Below are 23,650 nucleotides of genomic sequence, written 5' to 3'. Positions count from 1 at the left end.
ATAAAACCCAAATGACACAGAAACATTAATTCAAAAGGGCACCTGCACCCCTATGTTTATAGCAGCACTATTTACAATAGCTAAGCTTTGGAAACAACCCAAATGCCCAGAAATAGATGACTAGATCAAGAAGATGTGGTATATATATACACAATAGAATATTACATGACAATCAAAAAAGATAAACACATGCAATTTGCAGCAACATGGATGGCGCTGGAAGGGATCATGCTCAGCGAAATAAGCCAGAAAGAAAAAGAAAAATACCAGATGGTCTCACTCATAGCAGGAATCTAGAAAACTTAAATAAGGGACCAGGAACAAGAATAACTATAATAAAGAAAAAATCAAAATCAACAAACAACTATAAACCAGAGACACACTATGGCGGGGAGACGGGGAGAGGAGGGATTAGGGTCAAAATAAGGGGGGGTGCAAATGTATGGGGAATATAAAAAAAAAAAAAATCTTTAAAAAAAATGCTGAAAATATTCTCTCATACATCCTTCTCCCAGATAAATGAAGTATCCCTCACAAATGTGGGATAAACTTAGTAAAGTTTGGACACGAAGGAAAAAATAAAATAAGCTGCAGAGGTTTGAGTCAGAATATCACAAAGCGCTCATTATGAAGGCACCCTGCAGTTTGCCTGAGATACTGAACAGAACTTTCACCTTAAAAGAGATAAGAGTCCCTGAAGATAATCTCCTATAAATCAAAAGCAATTTTTTTTAAAGATTTATTTATTTATGCATACAAGAACTGGGGTACAGGCCAGAGTTGTGGAGGGTGAAAGGACTCACCAGAGACAGAGTGGGGAGCAGAACAGATAATGACTGAAACACATTGCTGAGGAGAGCAGCAAGCCAGTCAGGAGCGGTCTGCTGTGCCATGTGGGCAGCTCCCTAGTCAGGGATCGAACCTGTGCTGCAGTGGCTGCAGCTAGTTTCATAGGTTGTGTCTTAAGCCCTTGCGTCACCAGGGAGGCCCCAAATGCAATTTTTTTTTAAAGATTTATTTTTATTTATTTATTTATACAAACACTGGGTACAGTCAGAAACGCAGGAGGGTGAGAGAATTCACCAGAGCCAGAGCTGGGAGCAGAGCAGGCAGAAGGACCAAAGCACACTGTTGAGGGGAGCAGCGGGCAGCAGGAGAGGTCTGCGTGCCATGTGGGATCCTCCTCTGTTGGCCGGGGAGCAGCAGGCAATCAAACCGGCGCTGCAGAGGCTGCGGGCAGCTTTGCAACCCAGCGCTCAACCGCTGCGCCACCGGGGAGGCCCACAAAAGCAATTTTTTTTATGAGAGATTTTATCTGTAAGTTCTTGCCTTCCCCCCACACCGACTGCACCTTCCGGAGTTCAGGCATGCATACCCTAATTCTGCTGTATGCTGGGAAAAAAAAAAATCAAAGCAATGTTACTCTAACATGTTTGCCTTAATGTGACTTATTTATACTACTAAGAATAGTGTGCCTGTTCCAATGGTATATGAGCCAGAACCTACACCTGAGGGGTAGAAGGGGAAGGTCGGTAAAGAAAGCAGTTGGACTTCATTCTATTGGACTACTTGCTTTTTTTTCTGGGTTAACCCTTAACCTTGCTTCTAAAAGGTAAGTTTTCCGATTTCTTTGCTCTGGCATCCTATGCCTCAGTATTCCCTTTTATACATTACCTCATCATTTATATCTAAAATCTTGTTATGGAGTAATATCTTTGTAGCCACATCAAATTATTATATGGAACCTCTGTTTCTGGCCACAAGAGAGGGAATGGTTGTAGATTTAACCTTCCTGTTGTAAACAACTAGAAAACTCAACAAAATTTAAGAAAAAAGCCTATTTTCTGACAATGAACAATGAAAAGTATAGGGACCTAATCCCCAAGGGGGAGGTAAACAAGATGAGCTCTGTTATAATAAGCTATCTGCCTAAAAGCAACTTCTAGATTGTGGTACAGGGAGAGGAATCCCAAACAAAGTGGCAGTCTTGTAAAGTTGGCTAGAGAAACAGAAATGAGTAAGGAGCTTCACTCTGAGTAATTCTCAGAGATCACACAGGGCTATCAATTTTATCAGTTGTTCACAGAGTAAAAAGATTACATGGACAGTCACTAGAAGATCCCCACCTTGGTAGTAACTCAATCCACAGGAAAGACACTCATTGTGCTAAAAAAAAATAAAAGTCACAAAAGGATAAAAGTGATCTACAAATAACTTGAATGCTTGGCAAAGCTTAACTCCTTTAAATGAATAAGCAAACAAAAAAATTTAGTATTCAACAATATAGAACTCAAATCCAACTTAAAAATTACTTCCCAGGGCCTCCCTGGTGGTGCAAGGGGTTAAGACATAACCTATGAAGCTATCCGCAGCCACTGCAGCACAATTTCGATCCCAGGTCAGGGAGCTACCCATATGGTGCAGCAGACCTCTCCTGACTTGCTCGCTGCTCCCCTCAGCAGTGTTATTTCAGTACATCTGCTTGTTTTGTTCTCCATTCTGTGTCTGGTGAATCCTCTCACCCCCCACACCTTTGGCCTGTACCCCAGTTCTTGTTGCATAAATAAATAAATCTTTAAAAAAAATTACTTCCCAGGAGAGGGAGATGGAAGAGCAAAGGGATTGTTGTGATGGTTCATGGGTGCTGTGGTGGTGGGAGTGGGAGAATTACAGGAACTACACCTGAGGGGAGAAATCACATATTGTACAAAAAGATAGAGGAATAGAAATAACACAAATGGTAGAATTAGCACACAACATTAAAACCACTATTAAATATGCTTAAGAAATTGACAGAAAACATGGACATAATGAAGGATAAATGAAAAACAAAAAACCCAAGTGGAACTTCTAGAGATGAAGAATGTTATATATATATATATATATATATATATATATATATATATAGTGAAAATGTCACTGGATGAGATTAACAGATTAGACAGTGCAGAGAGAAATTATTCAAAACCAGTTCAGGATGTAAACGAAGGAGAAAAACTGAAGAGCATCACTGACCTATGGGACTGTATCAAGTGGTAAAATGTGTGTCAAGTGAATGCCAAGGAAACAAAAGGGAGGAGGGTTTAGACAAAAGATATTAAAGGAAATCATGGTCAAATATGCCAAACTGAAAGAAGTCTATTAAATCCCATGCATTCAAGAAGCTAAATAAACCATGAGTAGAATACAAACAAGGAAAAAAACAAAGGAAGATTATAAAATTTTACAATATGGCAAAATTATCTTTCTGAAATAAAGGCAAGTTAAAGATATTTTAAAAAGAAAATATAAGAGGATTTAATGCCTATAAATCTACCTAAGTTCAGTCCGAGGAATTTCTTCAGGCAATATCGGACAGATTTGGTGTATACATGAAAGAATAACGAGCACTAGAAATAGTGTATATGTAGGAAACTATTCCTTTCAAGTTCTCTAATTTTTCATGTCTTTTAAACAGGAGTTAGTAACCATTTAAAATAGCCCAAAAATACAGGGCCTCCCTGGTGGTGACAGGGGCTAAGTCTCAGCACTATGAAGCCACTGCAGCATGAGTTCGATCCCTGGCCAGGGAGTTAACCCACAAGACATAGCGGACCTCTCCTGTCTTACTTGCTGCTCCCCTCAGCAGTGTATTTCAGTCCATCTGCCTGTTCTGCTCCCCAGTCTGTGTGTGGTGAATTCTCTCACACACCCCTCCCCCACACCTCTGACCTACACCCCAGCTCTTACATGCATATATAAATAAATCTTTAAAAAAAAAGAGTTCCCCACCCCCCAAAAAAATCATAGGCTTGAAAGCTATATAAATTACTGAACTATGTTATTGTAGCATAAAATTTGCCACAGATGACACAAAAAATGGACATGACCGTGCTTCAACAAAACTTTTATTTACAAAAGCAGGCAGGTGGTCATGGTTTGCTGACTCTGCATTAAAAGAAAACTGCTTTCAAGTAAAAAAATGACAAAAATAGCAAAATAAATAAAAGGGGAGGAAAATATACTACTAAAAGATTCTTTTACTATACATGAAGTTGCATAATTTACTTGAAAGTATGGTAGTACCCCCTTTTCTGCAAGAGATACATCCCAAGACCCACGGATGCCTGAAACTGTGGATAGTATTGAACTCTATTTCATGTTTTGTTTTATATACATCCTGTGATAACATATATTAGGCACAGTAAGAGGTTAACAGTAACCAATAAAGCAGAATAATTACAACATTAAATTGCAATAAAAGTTATGTGAACATGATGTTTGCCTCTCAAAATATCTCATTGTATTATATTGTATTGTAATATTTTCAGATCATGGTTGAAAAAGAATAACTGAAAATGCTGAAAGCAAAACTGCAGATAAAAGGGGATTATTGTAATCTGTGATAAATTCAACATGTATATAAACCCTAAAGCAACCAGTAAGAAAATAACAAAAAGGTACAGCTAAGAAGCTAATAAAGGACAAAATGGCACCAGATAAAATACTAATTCAAAAGGAAATAAATGCAGAAAAAGGACACAAATTCCAAGATAAACAGCAACCAACAAGGTGGAAGATTTAAATCAAATTGCATAAACAATTACGTTAAAATAAATGGCTTAAATATTCCAGTTAAATAGAGATTGTCGGCTTAAAAAGAAAAGCAAGATTTAACTGTATGCTAATTAAAAAAAAACAAAAAAAAAACCTTAGATTTAAACAGACTGAAAGCCAAATTATGGGAAAAGACATGCTATATGAATAACAACAGTAGTTATAGTAATATTATTATCAGGTTGGATTTTAGAAAAAGGAGTATTACCAGTGATGAAAAAAACATTTTATAACAACAAAGGATGAGAAAACCAAGAATAATTTTCAATGTATATGTATTTAAGTTCAGAATTTTGATGTAACTGACATTACATAAAACTCTGTCCAACATCTAATAACAGTTAAACAAATTGTTTTAAAATGCATAAGGACATTTACTAAAAGAAATATTCTTGACCATAAAACAAAATTCAATATATTTAAAAGAAATCATTGAGTATGATTTCTAAATACAAAGTAAGTTAGAAATCATTAAATCATTACCTGGAACATTCCTTTAAATATTTAGGAATTAAATAATATACTATTAAATAATTTATGGGTCAAAGAAGAAATCCAAAGGATATTAAAAAGTACTTTGAATAATATGAACAATTTTTTAAAAAATGAATGCATCAAGCGCCAACTTGGACTATGAAAGAGAAACAGTGTGCTCTTTAATAATGTTTAGCAATGCGTGAGAGACCTGGCTGGATATAAGGCTTGCTGGAATGTACAACTAACGCTATTTCCCTGTTCTGCGCTATAATGAAATTATTTTAAGTTAAAGGGAATTTTGTTTTACTCACTCATTTCTTCTTGCAAGGTTTCCTGTTTCTGTTTCTGAATTTTTATTTCTTGTTCCAAATCTTCTATTTTGCTGTTTTTATTAGTTAATTTTTGATTTAGTTCTTTCATCAAACGTTCATAATCAGCTATTTCCATATTCATCAAGGTGGTCTGTTGGGCATCCTGCACATATCATAAATAATATTATAAATAAAAGACACACATAACAGTGGATTAGTTAATTTCATTTGTAAAACTGCTTAAATGGTACCACAGAAATAAACAGGTTTCAACTATACTCTTTGGTAATATAGGAAGTTTATACATTAAAGAAAAAACAAAAAATTAGACACCAGTTATAAGTTCATAAAATAAAAGTACTACCTACAATCCAACCTTCTTACTTTCATTATATTTTACTGTAATTTTCATGAATCACAATTAGTAGTTTCTACTCTTATGGAGCTCTTCCTAATAAAATACTAACATTTTAAGGTCTTTCAGTACCTTTCTTTGTAGCCTCATCTTAGAAAATGCAGAGAAAAATTAGCTAAAGTTTAATATAAATTTCAACACTGACATTAATTAAATCTTCATTTGTCATGCAACAATTATGTGTAAGAAAAGTTGAGTAATTTCTGAGTCTAGATTTTTCAGGAAATACAGGCACTCAGAAATAAGTCACATTTTCCATTTTTTTTTTTTTAAAGATTTATTTTTTATTTATACAATAGCTGGGGTACAGGCCAGAGGCATGGAAGAGTGAGAGGATTCACCAGAGACAGAATGGGGAGCAGAACAGGCAGATGGACAGAAACAGGCAGATGGATGGAAAGCACTGCCGAGGGGAGCAGCAGGCACTACAGGAGAGGTCTGTTGTGCTATATGGGAATCTCCCTGGCCAGCCCGGAACGAACCTGCGCTGCAGGGACTGCAGAAAGCTTCACAGCCCTGTGCCACTGGGGAGACCCACATTTTCAATTTTAAGACAAGCAATTTACAAATGATTATTCTGATTCCACAAATAACCTTGTTATTAAAACATTTCTTTTTTATGCTTATAGAAATGTAACAATGTGAATACTGGCATCAGTTTTGAGTCTGGTATTTAAATTTACCTTTCTAACCAGCTCTAATTCTTGCATGGTTTTCTGAAGCTGTTTCTTTTCCTTTTGAAGTTGTTGCTGAAGTTCTTCAAATTCACTTACAGAAAGAGCATGTTCCTAAAATTAAAATAAAGCCCCACCTCAGCCAATCACATTAAAAAAGGTTATTTGTAAGGGGCTAACAACAACAAAAAAATCTGATATATTAAAATGCAAAGTTTGGAAAAATTCCATTACTTAAAAAATATATACCCCAAAATCATAGTTTAAATTCTTAAATTCATAGTTGATGTACATTAATTAATGAATTCTGCTATATTCACAAGAATAATCACTAGCAAGTGTTTGCTTCATTTAAGTATTTTGATGAATAGCATCACAACATAATGGGAATTAATCCCATAAGTCTATTTTACCTTTATCTTCTGCTCTTTTTGGAGTTTTTCAGATTCCAACTCTTTGTCGGTCATTGCTTTGGCTCTCTGGACTTCTAAAATCTGGACTTCTAATAACTTGGCATTAGACTGTAGCGTCTCAATACGAGCAAGGAGATCTTCATTATCAGATGTTAATTTTTCACACTAGAATGATAAATGTTTCATTACTGTAAATGCAAGAAATATATACAGAAGAGTAAGAATAAAATGGTACATTAAAGTAAGAACGTTGGCATATATGAAAAGCGAAGATTTCAAAATCAATTCCAGAGATGACAATGCAAAATCAAGAATAAGTTTATATAGTCTCACTGTTGATATTAATTTGGTAAACATTACAAGACACTAACAATGCTGGCAGAGGAAAAGGCAAAAAAAGGAAATAAAAACAAATACTCTAGGGGAACTGAGATAAGAACAACAAGTATATTAGGATGGTTATATAGTTATTTTGTCACATTTTTCTCCCAATAGTGGAAAAAACAAAAAAATACCATCCGACACCATAGTTTTAGTTTCTCCATGCAATAAATATTGAAATTGAAAGATTTTAATGTCTGCATTTACTTGATTTAAAGTTACCTGAGCAGCTGAATTCTTTAATTGTCTTGTAAGGTCTTCTATATAACGCTCAAAATTATTAGCACGTTCTTTTTCCACATCCAACTGTTCCGACTGCTTATCATATTCTAATAGGAGATTCTTCAAAGAAAGACAAAAGGACTTAACTTTAGGGTATTATTATACATTCATCTCGACATAAGTTTTTTGAGTTCATACTGGAAACTTAACATTTATCCAAGTTCAACATTTGATATAATACCTAATTGGCATATTACATTATTACAATAAGCATAATTCTGATGACTTTTAGTATGAGGAAGAATCTATTAAAGGGGAAAATTTTAAAAATACAGAATATAGGGCAAGACTTTATTTAAATAGAGTATCATAAGTTAAATATTGTAGTCATCAAAAAAAATTAACTTCTGAAACATAAACAACTTAAGGACAGAGGATAAAAAGTTTAACTGATTCATCTTTTCAATCCATTTAAAGAATTCTGATGAGGGCAGTATTTCAGGTCTGGCCTGACAAAAGGTAGAGATTCTAATGGAAAAACCTGTAAAGACATCACGTAAGTCTTTCACACTGTGTCAAAATGTTCAAATTTTCTGAAGAATCTAAAACTGATTTTACTTTGATATTCTCAGTTGGCCCCTAATTAAGAACAGAATGTAAAAAACAAAACAAAACAACAGAATGTCCAGATCAGCCTCTGTGCTACATAACAGCTCCTTTGGTCTCACCCCTCCACAATTCCTTCCTCCCACCTCCTAGCCCCCTTTAGTGCTTCAGTTATGTAGTCAGCTATCAAGGGTTAATTTTTCAGCTTGTCTTTATCTGACTTTTGAGTTTTGTTACTTTACATTCCACATGTTAGTGACACCATCTGGTATTTCTCTCTCTTGCTGACTTATTTCACTTTGCATTATCATTTCAAGTTTTATCCATGTTGCCTCAAATGGCATGAGTTAATACTGCATGATTTTTTTTTTAAAGATTTATTTATTTATTTATTTATTTATTTATTTATTTATTTATTTATTTATTTATTTATTTATATAAGCACTGGGTACAGTCAGAAGCACGGGAGGGTGAGAGAATTCACCAGAGCCAGAGAGGAGAGCAGAGCAGGCAGACTGACGAAGTACACTGCTGAGGGGAGCAGCGGGTGGCAGGAGAGGTCTGCGTGCCATGTAGGACCCTCGCCCGGCGACTGGGGATCAACCCGGGGATCGAACCAGCACTGCAGAGGCTGTGGGCAGCTTCGCAACCCAACGCTCAACCGCTGCGTCACCGGGGAGGCCCAATACCGTATGATTAAAGAGCAATATCCCACTGTGTATACACTACATCTTCTTAATCCATTCATCTGTTCTAGGGCACTTTGGTTGTTTTCATAATTTAGATATAGTAAATAATTCTAAAAAAACATTGGAGTGCAAGTTTCCTTTTAAATTAGTGTTTTTGAATTTCTGGGGTAGATACCTAGGAGTGGAATTACTGGGCCAAATGGCAGATCCATTTTTAATGTTTTGAGGTACTGCCACTGCTTTCCATAAGGGCTGGACCAATTTTCATTCTCATCAGCAGTGTAGGAGACTTTCCTTTACCCCACATCCTCACCAGCACTTGTTTCTGGTCTTTTTGATATGGGCATTCTCAGAGTTTTGAGGTGGTATCTCATTGGGTCTTGATCTGCCATTTCTCTAATTATTGAGTGATAGTGAATATTCTTTCACGTGCCTGCTGGCTACCTGAATGTCTTCTTTGGAGAAGTGTCTATTTAGTTCCTTTGTCCACTTTTTAATTGGGTTATTGTCTTTGTTTTTAATAGTTTTATGAATTCTTTGTATAACTTTGATATAAATCCTTAATCAGATACATATTTTGCAAATAAATTCTCCCATTGAGTACGGTGTCTTTTCATTCTAATTATGGTTTCTTTTGCTGTACAGAAGCTTTTTGGTTTGATGTAGTCCCACTTGCTTATACTTCCTTGTATTCCTTGCTGTTGGGGACAAATATCTAAAGGCACCACTAAAGTTTATTTACCCGGGTTTTCTTCTATGCATTTTATGGTTTCATATTTTACATCCAGGTCTTTGATTAACTTTTAGTTGATTCTGGTCTATGGTGTGAGATTGTGGTCTAGTTTCATTCTTTTGCATGCAGCTGTCCAGATCTCCCAACACCATTTATTGAAGAGGCTATCCTTCCAGCAGATGTTTTTGGCTCTTTTGTCATACGTTAATAGTCCAAATATGAGTGGGTTTATTTCTGGACTCTCAATTCTACTACATTGGTCTCTGTGTCTTTAATTTCCAGTACCAGGCTGCTTTAATTACCATCACTTTATAATGTAACTTGAGGTCTGGAAATGTGATACCTTCATTCTCTTCTTTGTAATATTGTTTTTTTTTTTTATTTCAGTATTTTGTGATACCATATGAATTTCAGTAGTATTTATTACAATTGTTTGAAAATATCATTGATTTTTTGGGGGATAGCATTGAATCTGTACATTGCTTTGGGTTGAATAGCCATTCTGACAATGTTGATTCTTTCAATCCATGAGCAAGGAATATTTTTCCATTTCTTTTTTTTTTTTTTTTTTTTTTTTTAATAGAGGCATGCTTTATTTATTTGTTTGCTGGTTTGTTTGTTTTGTTTATACATGCACTGGGTACAGTCAGAAGCGCGGGAGGGTGAGAGAATTCACCAGAGCCAGAGCGGGGAGCAGAGCAGGCAGAAGGACCGAAGTACACTGCTGAGGGGAGCAGCGGGCGACAGGAGAGGTCTGCGCGCCATGTGGGACCCTCCTCCGGTGGCCGGGGAGCAGCCGGGGATCAAACCGGCGCCGCAGAGGCCGTGAGCAGTTTCGCAACCCAGCGCTCAACCGCTGCGCCACCGGGGAGGCCCCTATTTTTCCATTTCTTTGTGTCTTCTATTTCTCAACAATCTCTTATAGTTTTCTTTATATAAATCATTTACCACCTTTGTTAGGTTTACTCATTAAGTATTTAAATTTTTTGTGTGCAACAGTAAATGGGATCGCTTTCTTAGTTTCTTTCTCTTCTATCTCATTTTTCATATACAGAAAGGAAACTGATTTATATGTGTTGATTTTATACCTTGTCACGTTGCTAAACTGTTTCCATTAGTTTTTCTATAGAATCTTGAGAGTTTTCTATGTACATTATGTCGTCAACAAATAATAACTTCTTCCTTAATTGGGATTCCTTTTTAATCTATCTCCAGTGATGAGAGAGGATGTCCTTGTTGCGTACCAGATCTTAGTGGAAAGGCATTTGGGTTTTCACCATTGAGAATAATACTAGCTGTAAGTTTGTCATATATGGATTTTATTCTGCTAGAGTTATGTTTCTTTTATCCCAAGGTTTTCAAGGGCATTTGCTATAAATGGATGTTGAACTTTAGCAAATGTTTTCACAGCATCTACTGATATGATCATATAATTTTTATTTTTCTTTTTATGTGAATTACGTTTACTGATTTTCAGATGCTGAACCATCCTTGTGTATCTCAGATGAGTTCCACTTGGTTGTTGTGTATGATCTTTTTAATGCATTGTCGGATATGGTTTGCTAGGATTTTGTCCAGGATTTTTGTGTCTGTGTTCATTAGTGATATTGGTCTGTAATTTTCTTTTTTGTGTTGTCCTTTTTGATTTTGGTAGTAATGTTGGCCTTAAGAGAAGTATTTTGAAGTATTCCTTCTTTTTCAATTTTTTGAAAGTTTGAACAGGTATGATAATCTTTATTATCATGATAAAATCAGATGACAAACCATCTTTGAAGGTTTGGCAGAATTCACTTGTGAAGTATCTGGTTCAGGACTCATTATTTTGGGTAAGTTTTTTTAAGATTTATTTAATTTTGCATATAAGCTGGGGTGTAGGCCAGAGGTGCAGGGTGGTGAAAGGTTTCACTAGAGACAGAGTGGGGAGCAGAACAGGTAGACTGACTGAAATACATTGCTGAGGGGAGCAGTGGGCAAGACAGGAGAGGTCTGCTGTGCCATGTGGGTCAGCTCCCTGGCTGAAGATTGAACTTGTGCTGCAGAAGCTGTGGATAGCTTCTTAATGCTGAGAATTAACCCCTTGTGCCATCAGAGTGGCCCTATTTCTCCCCTATATCTTAAGGAGAGTTTGCCAATTGAGTATTCTTGGCTGGCGATTTCTCTCTTAAGTTTTGGGAATATGACATTCAATTGCTAGATATGTTTTTCACTTAACCAGAATATTAAGTAATTCTGTAATAAATAATTTTTTGTCATTAATTTTATCAGAAAATAACAGAATTTTACTCTTAAAAATCAGTAACTTGAAGACACTATTTAAAGCTGAAATACATAAAAATCTGATACGAGGATAACATCACATTAATTAAAAAAATAGGAAAAGTTACTAAGAAATGTAAGGTGACTTATTAAAGAAGTTATAAATTTTTTGTAGATATATTTTTGCACTTAGAAGTTACAGATGTAGGGCCTCCCTGGTGGCGCAGCGGGTTGAGCGCTGCACTGTGAAGCTGTCTGCAGCCTCTGCAGCGCGGGTTTCATTCCCGGCCGGCCAGGGAGAAACCCACATGGCCAGCAGACCTCTCCTGCCTCGCCCACTGCTCCCCTCAGTGGGAGGTGCTTCTTTGGCCCATTTGCCTGTTCTGCTCCCCGCTCTGTCTCTGGTGAATTCTCTCACCCGCCGTGCCTCTGACTGTACCCCAGTTCTTGTATAAATAAATACATCTTTAAAAAAAAAAAGAAGTTACAGATGTAATTTGTTACTGAAATAACTATTCTTACCTTATAGCTTTCTGCTCCTTGAATGAGATCTCTCATGGAAACAGACAACTGATCCTTCTCTGATCGTACAGATTCAAGTTCTTCCCGTAGAGTCTGGGACTTTTTAAAATACACAATAAAGAGTTTGTTTTTACAGATAGAAAAATCCCCTGGTTTTCTAAAATATAAGTTCCTTGAATCATACATTTTTAAGTCACCTTACCTCTTTTCTGCTAGAATCTAGCTCTTTCTTTGCCTTTACTGCAACCAGTTTTATCTTATTTATTTTCTCTTCTTTCTCCTTGGATTCTTTTTCCAAATATCCTTAAAATATAAATTGAAAGAATTACAGAGAGACATAATTAAGACGGCTACCGAGGTTCTCTGGCTCCTTGCTTCACTCCTGAGGAACACCTAATAAGTTGACCAGAGGGAGCCTACACAAGAGAATCCTATGGCTTGGATGAAACTGGAATACTCCTCAAACATCAGACACCAACATACACTAAACAGAAAACAAAGAGAAAAGTCATCCTCCAACAGAAGATAGGTGGAGAAAAATGCCTAGAGGTGTGGTCCAAGTGGGTACACAGATAGCTGGGCTAAGCCAGGAGCCCTAAGGAGAAGAAAGCAATGCAGAGTGGAGGCAAGAATATGAGTAAGGGAAACTTGATGAGGAATTGGAGTTCTCCAATTTTGTTGGCTTCCTAGTAAGGACAGCACATGACAACACAGACTATACACAGATTGCAGAGTCTAAGTCTCATATCTAGAACCCACAGAGGATAGGTATCGGTAGTGCCACAAACAAAACCTCCCTTGCAGCATATTCCCCACAATTCCTAGATCACCCTAACTCTCTCTGAACCACTCTGACTCTGCAACTAAAAATAGTTTTCAGGCAGCTCTCCTTCCTGCCTGTCTGTAACTAAGCAGGTGTTTATCCTTTTTATTTACTACTTTTACTAATAAACCTGTTCTTTTAAAATTTTTTTTTAAAAAAAGGAAAGAAAGAAAAAACAGGTCTTAAATAACTACAGAAAATAGCATGATCCAAAAAAAAAGTAAAATAAATGAAGAAAAAAAAACAAAAAACGCTCCAATTGCAGGAATGGAAAAAGTAGTGCAATTCTCTAGGTTATTACTACGTGTTTCAAAAATTCAGGAAAACTTAAAGCAGCAAAATGGGCAGGTAAAAAAATTCAACACTTGGCTCTGATAGACTCAAGAGACTATGACAGTACAATAAGACAACCACTGTCAAATCCAACCACAAAAATATGGAAGATTATACTTTCCTATGTCAGAGAGTTCAAAATTACTATAATAAAGAAAATCAAAGAAGAGAATATGCAAAAAGGCAACTTAAAGAAATAAAACTCAGAAGAGTCAAGGAGATACAACAAAAACATATGAGCACAGAAAATTCACAAACAGAAAGTATAAATTGAAGCTTTAAATAAGAAAATAGAGATTCAGGATGTATAGAGTTCAATATAGACTTAAATCGTATATATATAGTCGTAAGCCAAGGTTTATCCAATGAAAATATAATGAAGGGGGAAAAATACCTCTAGAAAAAGCTAAGGAAGCGGAATAGATCAAATGGAGGATATCAGTGACCTCAAAGATAATAATGTTCAAAGGGCCCAGGTGGTAGAGGATGGAGAAAAACAAGTGGAAAAAAATGCAGAAAAACATCAAGAAATACCCATCAGGAAAGACAACGTAACATAATGAAGATGGGGAAGAGATGAAGAAGGGGACGGACAACTTAAAGAAATCACAGGTGAAAATTTCCAAAACCTGGGAAAGGAACTAAATACAAAAAGTCACAAAGCAAGGAAGATCTAGTTATCTAAATACAGTGACACACTAAGCTACACAGTAGTGTAATTACCAAGAGTGAAAGACAAAGAACATGAAGGTGGTTAGGGAGAAAAGGAGGTGACTTATAAAAGAACTATCAGGTTCACCAGACTTTTCAGAAGAAACTCTTAAAGTGAGAATGAAATGATAAAAAAATTCAAAGATTAAAAAATGCTAGCTAAGAATGCAATATCCTATATGCCTATCCTTCAGAAAAGACAAAGACTGAAGGAACTTGACAACACTTGATCTCCCCTATGAGAAATGTTGAAAGGTGTTCTGCTATCTAAATCAAAGAGAGATCCATAAAGAAACTGAGAGAAAAAAAAGAATTAGAAAATGAAAAACAAAATGGAAGTAGCAAATCCTAAAATATCAATAATCACCTGAAATGTAAATGAACTGAACTCAATAATCAAAAGGCAATGAGTGGCTGGTTGGATTAGAAAACAAAACCCAGGATGAGACATCAACATGGTGGTGAGGAAATGTTGCGAGTAAGATCTCCCATTAAAAAAAAATTAATAGGGAAGAAAAGCGGCAGGTCGCAGTGAGAACTGGGACACGGAAGATAAACGGGAGGCTCCAGCAAACTGCCCAAAGAAGAAAGTTGCCATAAAAGAGGACTAGAAGGGAGGAAAGCTCAGAACCCTGCTACCCTCCCCCACAAAGTCAGCACTCTCCGACCAACAGAAAGGAGGAAAAAACAAAAAAACTGAAACAACCAACAAGAACAAACTACACATCAAGCGAGACTGTGAGAGGAACTATTTCAGCCATCACACTCCGTGAAATGGAGCTGTGGAGAACCCTGCAGGATTCACCATGGAGGTAAGTGAACGGCTCCAGGCGCCATTAGAGAAAAACAAAGACTCCAGGAGACCTACACATAGCCCAAGGCCAGCCGGTAAGCTTATGTGGAAAAGCAGCGTGCTTGAAAAGGATATGCGGATGGTGGCTGCCCAGGTCCCTGTGCCTGCGACCAAGGCTTGTGGGGAGATGCGTGGGGGCCCTCACTGAGGTGAAAGTCCCTCACTGAGTAATCAGAAACCAGGCGCCCAGATGTGGGAGCAGGGTGTAAAAGGCGCCATTTCTGTGGACACTGAACTGGGCTACAGGTGGTGTCCTGGACCTGAGGGCTTTGGAACTGAGACCTAGGGCACGAAATTCGGGGTGTGGGATCCCCACGACGGTGGGGCACAAGGCAGACACAGCACCCCAAAGCCGTTGAGGCTTTCCCCACCACTCCCATTCTGTTCCCCTGTCCCACTGGGTAAAAAAAACAGCTCCCCAAGGACACTAGGAGTTATCTCTGGCGCCACATAGCGACTAGAAAAAAAATCACCAACACCCCATAGAATAGGGACCTTTCTTCAGTAAAGACTGTTTGAAACCAGCAGAAGGCTCCCAGAGGAGTCAGAGGTGAGCTGGGTAGTTCACCCAAGCCAGGCCCCTTCTGACCAGCAGTCTGAGCCCAGGGGGGAGCAGGCACCCACGGCTGGGGCAGACCGGACGCGTGGAAGAGTGTGCCTGTCTCCGAATGGCCATTTTAGAATAGGGACACTTCTTCAGTAAAGTCTGCTTGAATTTGGCAGAAGGCTCCCGGAGGAGTCAGAGGTGAGCTGGGATGTTCGCCCAAGCCAGGCCCCTTCTAACCAGCAGTCCAAGCCCAGAGGGGGAGCGGGCACCCACGGCCAGGGCAGATCCAGCGTGCGGGAGAGTGTGTCTGTCTCCGAATTGCCATTTTAGAATAGGGACCTTTCGTCAATAAAGACTGCTTGAAACCGGCAGAAGGCTCCCAGAGGAGCCAGAGGTAAGCTGGGAAGTTTGCCCACGCCAGGCCCTTTCAGGCCAGCAGTCCAAACCCAGACGGAGAACAGGCACCCACAGCAGGGGCAGACCAGGTGCACGGAAGAGCGTGCCTGTCTCCAAAGCACCATTTTAGAACAGGGACCTTTCTTCAATAAAGACTGCTTTAAATGAAGAAGTCAAACTATCACTATTTGCAGATGATATGATAATATACATAGAGAACCCCAAAAGCTCCACAGAAAAACTAATTCAACTAATCAATCAGTTCAGTAAAGTGGCAGGATACAAAATCAACACGCAAGAGTCAGTAGCCTTCCTATACACAAACAATAAATCTGAAGAAGAAAAAAATCAAGAAAACCATCCCTTTTATTATCGAAACAAAAAAATCAAATACTTGGGAATAAATCTAACAAAAGAGTAAAGGACCTATACAAAAAAAACTATAAAACACTGTTAAAAGAAATAGAAGAAGACACAAAGAAATGGAAAGACATCCCCTGCTCATGGATTGGAAGAATAAACATTATTAAAATGGCCATCCTACCAAAAGCAATATACAGATTCAATGCTATTCCAATCAAAATTTCTATGTCATTCTTCAGAGAAATAGAACAATTATTGATGAAATTCATATGGAATCACCAAAAACCCCGAATAGCCAAAGCTCTCCTGAAAAAAAGAGAAGGGAATGGAGGCAGCACATTCCCAGACTTCAAACTATACTACAAAGCCATAATCATCAAAACTTCATGGTATTGGAACAAGAACAGACACACAGACCAACGGAATCAAATAGAAAAATCCAGAAATAAACCCACAGATTTATGGTCAACTAATCTTTGACAAAGGAGCAAAGAACATGCATTGGAGAAAAGAAAGTTTGTTCAATAAATGGTGCTGGGAAAACTGGGTCGCTACATGCAAAAGAATGAAGCTTGACTACTACCTCACACCATACACAAAAACCAACTCAAAATGGATTAAAGAACTAGATATAAGACCTGAAACCATAAAATACATAGAAGAAAATATAGGCGAAACACTACATGACATGCACATCAAAGACATCTTTACAGACACATCACCCAAAGCAGTGATAGTGAAGGCGAAGATCAATAGCTGGGACTACATCAAATTAAAGAGCCTCTGCACAGCAAAAGAGACAATAACAAAAACAAAGAGAAACCCCACCGACTGGGAGAACATTTTTGCACCCAACACTAATGATAAAGGACTGATCACAAAAATCTACAAAGAGCTGATGAGACACAACAAAAACAAAGAAAATAATCCAGTCAAAAAATGGGCAGAAGAGCTAAAAAGAAACTTCTCTGAAGAGGAAATGCAAATGGCCAACTGGCATATGAAAAAAGGTTCAACATCACTTGTAATCAGGGAAATGCAAATCAAACTACAATGAGATACCATCTTACACCAGTGAGAATGGCACATATTAAAAAAACTGGCAACAACAAATGTTGGCGAGGTTGTGGAGAAAAAAGAACTCTCCTGCACTGTTGGTGGGAGTGCAAACTGGTTCAACCACTATGGAGAGCTGTGTGGAGATTTCTGGACCTACTAAACATAGAGCTTCTATATGATCCAGCAATTCCACTCCTAGGTATTTACCTATAGGACACAGAAACATCAATTCCAAAGAGCACCTGCACCCCTATGTTTATAGCAGCACTGTTTACAATAGCTAAGCTTTGGAAACAACCCAAATGCCCAAAAATAGATGACTGGATCAAGAAGATGTGGTACATATATACCATGGAATATTACTCAGCATTCAAAAAAGATAAACACAAGCAATTTGCAGCAACATGGATGGCGCTGGAAGGGATCATGCTCAGCGAAATAAGCCAGAAAGAAAAAGAAAAATACCGGATGGTCTCACTCATAGCAGGAATCTAAAAAACTTAAAAAAGGGACCAGGATAATGAATAATTATAGGAAAGAAAATATCAAAATCAACAAATAACTGTGAACCAGAGACACTCTTATGGGGGTTGGGGGGCAGAGAAAGGAGGGCTTTGGGTCAGAATAAGGGCTTTGTCACTGTATGGGGAACATAAAAAATAAAAGTTAAGTAAAATGTGAAAAAAAAAAAAAGAAAGAAATCAATACCCAGCTTTCTGCATTCTCCAGAAGACCCATTTCAATGCCATAGATAAACACAGATCCAAAGTAAATGATTAGAGAACAATCAAAGTACCATAAAAAGGCAAGGACAGTCAAACTTATATCTAATAAAATAGACTCCCAGAAAAAAAAGGTTAAGAAGAGACAGGGGTGGGCGCTATATAACAATTAAGAGACAAGCACAACAGGAAGACATCATAACACTCATCAATATATATGCACCAAATGAAGAAGAACTAAAATATACAAAGTATTAAACAAACCCAAAAACAGATATTGACATCAATATTAGTTTAGCAATGAACTTCAATACCACAACACAGACAGATCAACTAGTCAGAAAATCAACAAGAAATAACGGCCATAAATAAGGAATTAAACTACATGGGTGTAGGGTAAATGGTTTTCAGGCTTTTCTGCCCTCCTGCCATTAGGACTGCCTGCCTGATGGGGCACCTGCCTTTTGTTACATTGTTATGTTACATTGTTTACTTCTCTGGACCATGGCAGTAGTATTGAGCTATTCACCAAGAGAAGCAGAAGCAGGAGAAAGAGGCAGGAGAGAGAAGGGGAGAAAGAATGCCAGACAAGCCCAGAGTGAAGACTTGCTGGGGGCTTGGAGGCCAACCCGCCTCCTGGCCCCCTAGCCCCTCTGTCTGCTGTGTACCTGATTGCTACACTACATGTAAAAGCTCAATAAAAGCCTGAGACAGCCACCGAGGGCTCCAGGACTCCTCCTTTACCTGGTCTGCTCTTATCACACAGAACCAGCTCTGTCCCTGTCCTGGCACTACAACTGGCGTAGTCGGCACGATGTTCCGATGCAGATGGGTGCTGAGCCCTCTGAAGACCTCAGTAGGAACTGAGAGTAGCAAACTGTGTTTGCCTATGACAAGGCTGGATGTGCCATGGCAGCAAAGGCAGACCAGAGTCCAGGAGCTGTGGGAAGAGCTGGAGATGCTGCAGGACCACAGAGGTGGGCAAGGTCTGGGAGCTGTGGGAGGAGACCTCAAGTGGAAGAGGAGATGGCCCGTGAGGACCAGCCCACAACCTGAGGCAGCATAATCTTCAGGGAAGAAAGGTCCACAATTTGGAGCTCACCAGTGCTGACACAGGGAACAATGGATGGACTTGGACTGACAATCCTGCCAGACGGCAGAGGAACTTTGGCAGGGTAATGTATTTTGCGGACCCTGAAGGAGGATGGTATTGTTTGTACACCCCAGGAGACGGGAATCTGTGGGTGGCCAGTGGGTCACAGTGGCCAAAAGCAGCCCATGTACTGCCCAGCAGCTAGGCGGAGGAGATGTATCAAAAAGCCAACTTAGAAAGGCAAAAACTGGTGCTGAGTGGCTGTTAAGCAGCCTAAGTATGTTAAAGAAGGCCAGTGAGTCTCTTAAAATCACCTGTGGGTGATGCCCTGTTCATTGTTGAGGGTGAGGAGCTGAGGAACCCCTCCTTGGGGGATGGGTGGGGAACATGGCTTGTGGTGGAGCCCATAGCCAAAGATGGGAACCAAGAGAGGCCGCATGTGGAGCTTGTATCCAAGGATCTCTGACCCATGTGCATGTGCAATGGGTTGGCCTGAGTGCAGGGGTCTGTGTGTCACATTGGTGGCTATGAAAGCCCAGTGTTGGAGTGACCGCAGACAGAAAACTCTTGAGGATTGGGCAATTATCCCCAAAGAGTACAGAATCGCCAATCCAAGAGTGAGTGCATCCTGGGGGTGGATGCGGCGTGAGGCTTGTGGCTGAGACTAAAGCCAGAGAAGGCCAGGAAGCCTGACGGCTCCTGGCTTGTGATGGCAGATTCCTGAGTGGTTCCCCTTCCTTGTATGTGCAGTGCCTTTGGCAGCAGAAGTGGTGGATCATCTGCTGGTACCAATAATCATCTTTTGCCACTAGTTTGGTGCCCTGCAGCCTTATTTGTGTTCTGTTGTATTGTTTATTTTTCTTTCATGGGCCATGGCTGCAGTGTTTATTTTTGTTAAGGGAAAATTGTATATAACATATGTAGATTGTATAGCAGAAAACCCTGAGAGGGTGGATTGTAGGGTAAATGGTTTTCAGGTTTTTCTGCCCTCCTGCCATTAGGACTGCATGCCTGATGGGGCACCTGCCTTTTGTTACATTGTTATGTTACATTGTTTACTTCTCTGGACCATGGCAGTAGTATTGAGCTATTCTCGCAGGAGAAAGAGGCAGGAGAGAGAAGGGGAGAAAGAATGCCAGAGAAGCCCAGAGTGAAGACTTGCTGGGGGCTTGGAGGCCAACCCGCCTCCTGGCTCCCTATCCCCCCTGTCTGCTGTGTACCTGATTGCTACACTACATGTAAAAGCTCAATAAAAGCCTGAGACAGCCACCGAGGGCTCCAGGACTCCTCCTTTACCTGGTCTGCTCCGATCACACAAAACCAGCTCTGTCCCTGTCCTGGCACTACAATGGGCTTAATAAATATTTATAGTACATTATACTCCCAAAATGCCGAGAACACATTCTAAATGCACATCGAACAAACCTAAGTATAGACGATCAATTGAATCAATAAACAGGTGTCAATAAATTGATGATGACTGAAATCATACCAAGTATATTCTCTGATCACAATGGTATTAAAGAAAAAATAACCAGGGCCTCCCCGGTGGTGCAGCGGTTGAGCGTTGGGTTGCGAAGCTGCCCACGGCCTCTGCGGTGCCGGTTCGATCCCCGGCTTCTCCCCTGCCACCGGAGGAGGGTCCACATGGCGCGCAGACCTCTCCTACAGCCCGCTGCTCCCCTCAGCAGTGTACTTCGGTCCTTCTGCCTGCTCTGCTCCTCGTTCTGGCTCTGGTGAATTCTCTCACCCTCCCGCGCTTCTGACTGTACCCAGTGCATGTATAAACAAAACAAACAAACAAACAAACAAATAAAACATGCCTCTATAAAAAAAAAAAAAACTTAAAAAAAAAAAAGAAAAGAAAAAATAACCACAAAAATAAAGTGAGAAAACTCTAATATGTGGACACAGAGCAACAACACAGTATTGCATGACTAATGGGTTAATGAGAAAATGAAGAAGAAATATAAAAATACCTGACAGTACTTATGGACTCAGCAAAAGTAGTGGTAAGGGGGCTGTATACAGCAACAATAAACTTACAACAAGCAAAAAAGAATTCAAATAAATAATCTAATGTTTATACCTTAAAGAACTAGAAAAATAACAAGTGAAATCAAGAGGCACTAGAAGGAAGGAAATAATAAAAATTAGAGCAGAAATAAATGAAATAGAAATCAAAAAGATCAATGAACTTAAAATCTGGTTCTTTAAAAAATTAAACAAAATAGACAAACCTCTATCTAGGGCTCACTGGAAAAAATGAGGGAGAAAAGCAATTAGAAGTGAAAGAGAAGTTGTAACAACATGTCATCTTTATGTCCATAAACTGGATAATGTAGAAGAAATGGACAAACATTTCAAAACTGAATGAGAAGAGAAATTTGAAATCACAAGGAAAACAAAACAGTAATCAAAAGTGCTCCCCAAAACAAAAGGTCAGACCAGAGGGTTTCACTACTGATTTCCACCAAACCTTTGAAGAGGAACAATACCTATGCTTTGCAAATTCTTCCCTAAAAGTGAGGAAGAGGGAATATTTCCAGCACATTTTATCAGGCTGACAGTACTCTGAAACCAAAAGCAGGTAAGGATATGGCAATAGAGGGAAAAAAAAGATTAAAAGAAACTACAGGCTTTACAACAACATAGACTAGAGAGGCTGGGCCCACCCTCTCCCTCAAAACAACTGTAAAAAAAATTTGCTCATAGGAAGATCCAGACACTCTGTCCCAAGTATACAGTGGCAGGACTTTACCATGGAGATCACGAACTAGGGCTGGTGGCCCCTGGGGGAAAGGAGCAGGGAGGAAGAAAGGGGAGCATGACTGGGAAATATATATCAGCCAGCAGAACAGGCTAGGGTAAAACCATTCAAGCCATGATAGGGGGAACCTGGGCCATAGTGAAATTTCCTGGAGGAACTCTGCGGACACTTGAGTAGGCGCAGACCTGACCTGGGGCAGTGGGAACTTTGTTGGAACAGACACCTAAAGCTCCCTCCCCATACCCTTCCTGGAAGAGACCAAAGAGATGCCAGGCTGGACTCCATAAAAAGCCCAATAGCAGAGAGTAGGCCTTGTGACATAATCTACGCATCCACTGGGAAAGTACACAAATGGCATGCAGATATTGCAGCACTGCAGAAGCAGCAGCAGATGCAGGGGTGGAGCAGAAAGGGCCATAGCAACAAACTGGTACATGCCCACCTGCCACACTCAGGCTCGATGCTTCCTGCCTGCCAAGCAGCACCTATTCATGAAGTTTGAACCTGGCAGTCCAGACCTAGCCCCTTCCACTAGGAGAGACAAGTTTCATAGATCATAGATCTGCAGAAGAATAGAATAGTAGGGAGGTAGGGTGTGAAGATAAGATAACCTAAGCACAGAATACAGCATGCAGTGGAAGGAAAGAGGAGGTAGGAGTGTTACAGGGCAACCCCACTCTAAAATTGGTTGCCTGACTATGGGTCCTCACCCGTGTGCTTAAAAGGTACTTACACTGCAGGCACACACAAAAGGTTAACCAAAGGTTTATTTATAAGGAAAGGGGAATGAGGAAATGTACAACTCTGGGAGAAAAGAGGGAAATAAATTCTTAAATGTGTGCTACATGTTCCACCAACCTGAAAATCCCAAATGACCTGCCGAGACCAAACCTGCCTGGCCAAGAGCACAAGCCAAGTGAGCCCCGACCCTGTTAAGATGGCTGGTTTTATTTACAAACAGAGAAAATGGCTGCTTAACTCTGCTCTTGGGTCCCCACAATTTCCCTTTGGGGATCATGGGATTTGTAGTTCCCAGTATCTTGATGGAGTGGGGGTGGCACCCACAAAGCCTATAAGGAATTTGCTCAGGACATCCTTTCCCCCCAACAGGAGCAACAAACTTCACTCCTCAAACAGAGATTGCATATTAAAGCCCCAAACCCCCTCATGCCAAGGTAAACTAAGAAGAAAAACAAAACTATATTCCAAGTGCCCCAAGCCTAACCCCTACTACACACAAATAGCAAATAAGGTGAGACAACGGATACACTTCCAGAGCAAAGTCACCAAGACTAACCCAGGAAGAAACAAATGAATAAACTGCGCACAAGCATGGAACCTCAAACAGCAATAAAAAAATCTTCCCATAAAACAGAAGTCCAGGGTCAGAGAGATTTACAACTGAATTTGGTCAAACTTTTAAAGGAGAACCAATGCCCACCTTGTTCAAATTGTTTTAAAAATACGAGAAGGAATATTCCCTAATATACTTTATGATGGCAACATTAACTTAAAAACCAAGAGTGAATAGACAGGACAAGAAAATTATAGACTAATATCCCCAATGAACACTCGATGTAAAAATTTCAATAAAATATCAGCTAACTGAATTCAACAGCATACCATAAGGATTATAAATCATGGTCAAGTGGGAGTCACCCCAGGGATGCAAGGACAATTTAATT

General features: G+C 39.3%; 1 protein-coding gene across 2 annotated transcripts in view; it reads right to left on the bottom strand.

Moving 5' to 3' along the window:
• The window catches only part of GCC2 (GRIP and coiled-coil domain containing 2), a 52,968-nt gene that overhangs the window by 22,026 nt on the left and 7,292 nt on the right, over positions 1–23,650 (bottom strand). For both annotated transcript variants that reach the window (XM_084235683.1, XM_084235682.1), the window contains exons 4-9: positions 12,498–12,598; positions 12,296–12,394; positions 7,490–7,609; positions 6,887–7,051; positions 6,483–6,587; positions 5,385–5,547 (exon numbers count right to left, since the gene is read on the bottom strand). In XM_084235683.1, the coding sequence (XP_084091809.1) occupies positions 5,385–5,547; positions 6,483–6,587; positions 6,887–7,051; positions 7,490–7,609; positions 12,296–12,394; positions 12,498–12,598 (753 nt within the window). The remainder of the gene's footprint in view (positions 1–5,384; positions 5,548–6,482; positions 6,588–6,886; positions 7,052–7,489; positions 7,610–12,295; positions 12,395–12,497; positions 12,599–23,650) is intronic.

The sequence above is a fragment of the Talpa europaea genome (assembly GCF_964194135.1).
Source record: "Talpa europaea genome assembly, chromosome: 6".
Classification (NCBI taxonomy): Eukaryota; Metazoa; Chordata; class Mammalia; order Eulipotyphla; family Talpidae; genus Talpa; species Talpa europaea.
The sequence above is the reverse complement of the archived record's forward strand: the minus strand, read 5'-3'. Positions and strand labels throughout refer to the sequence as shown.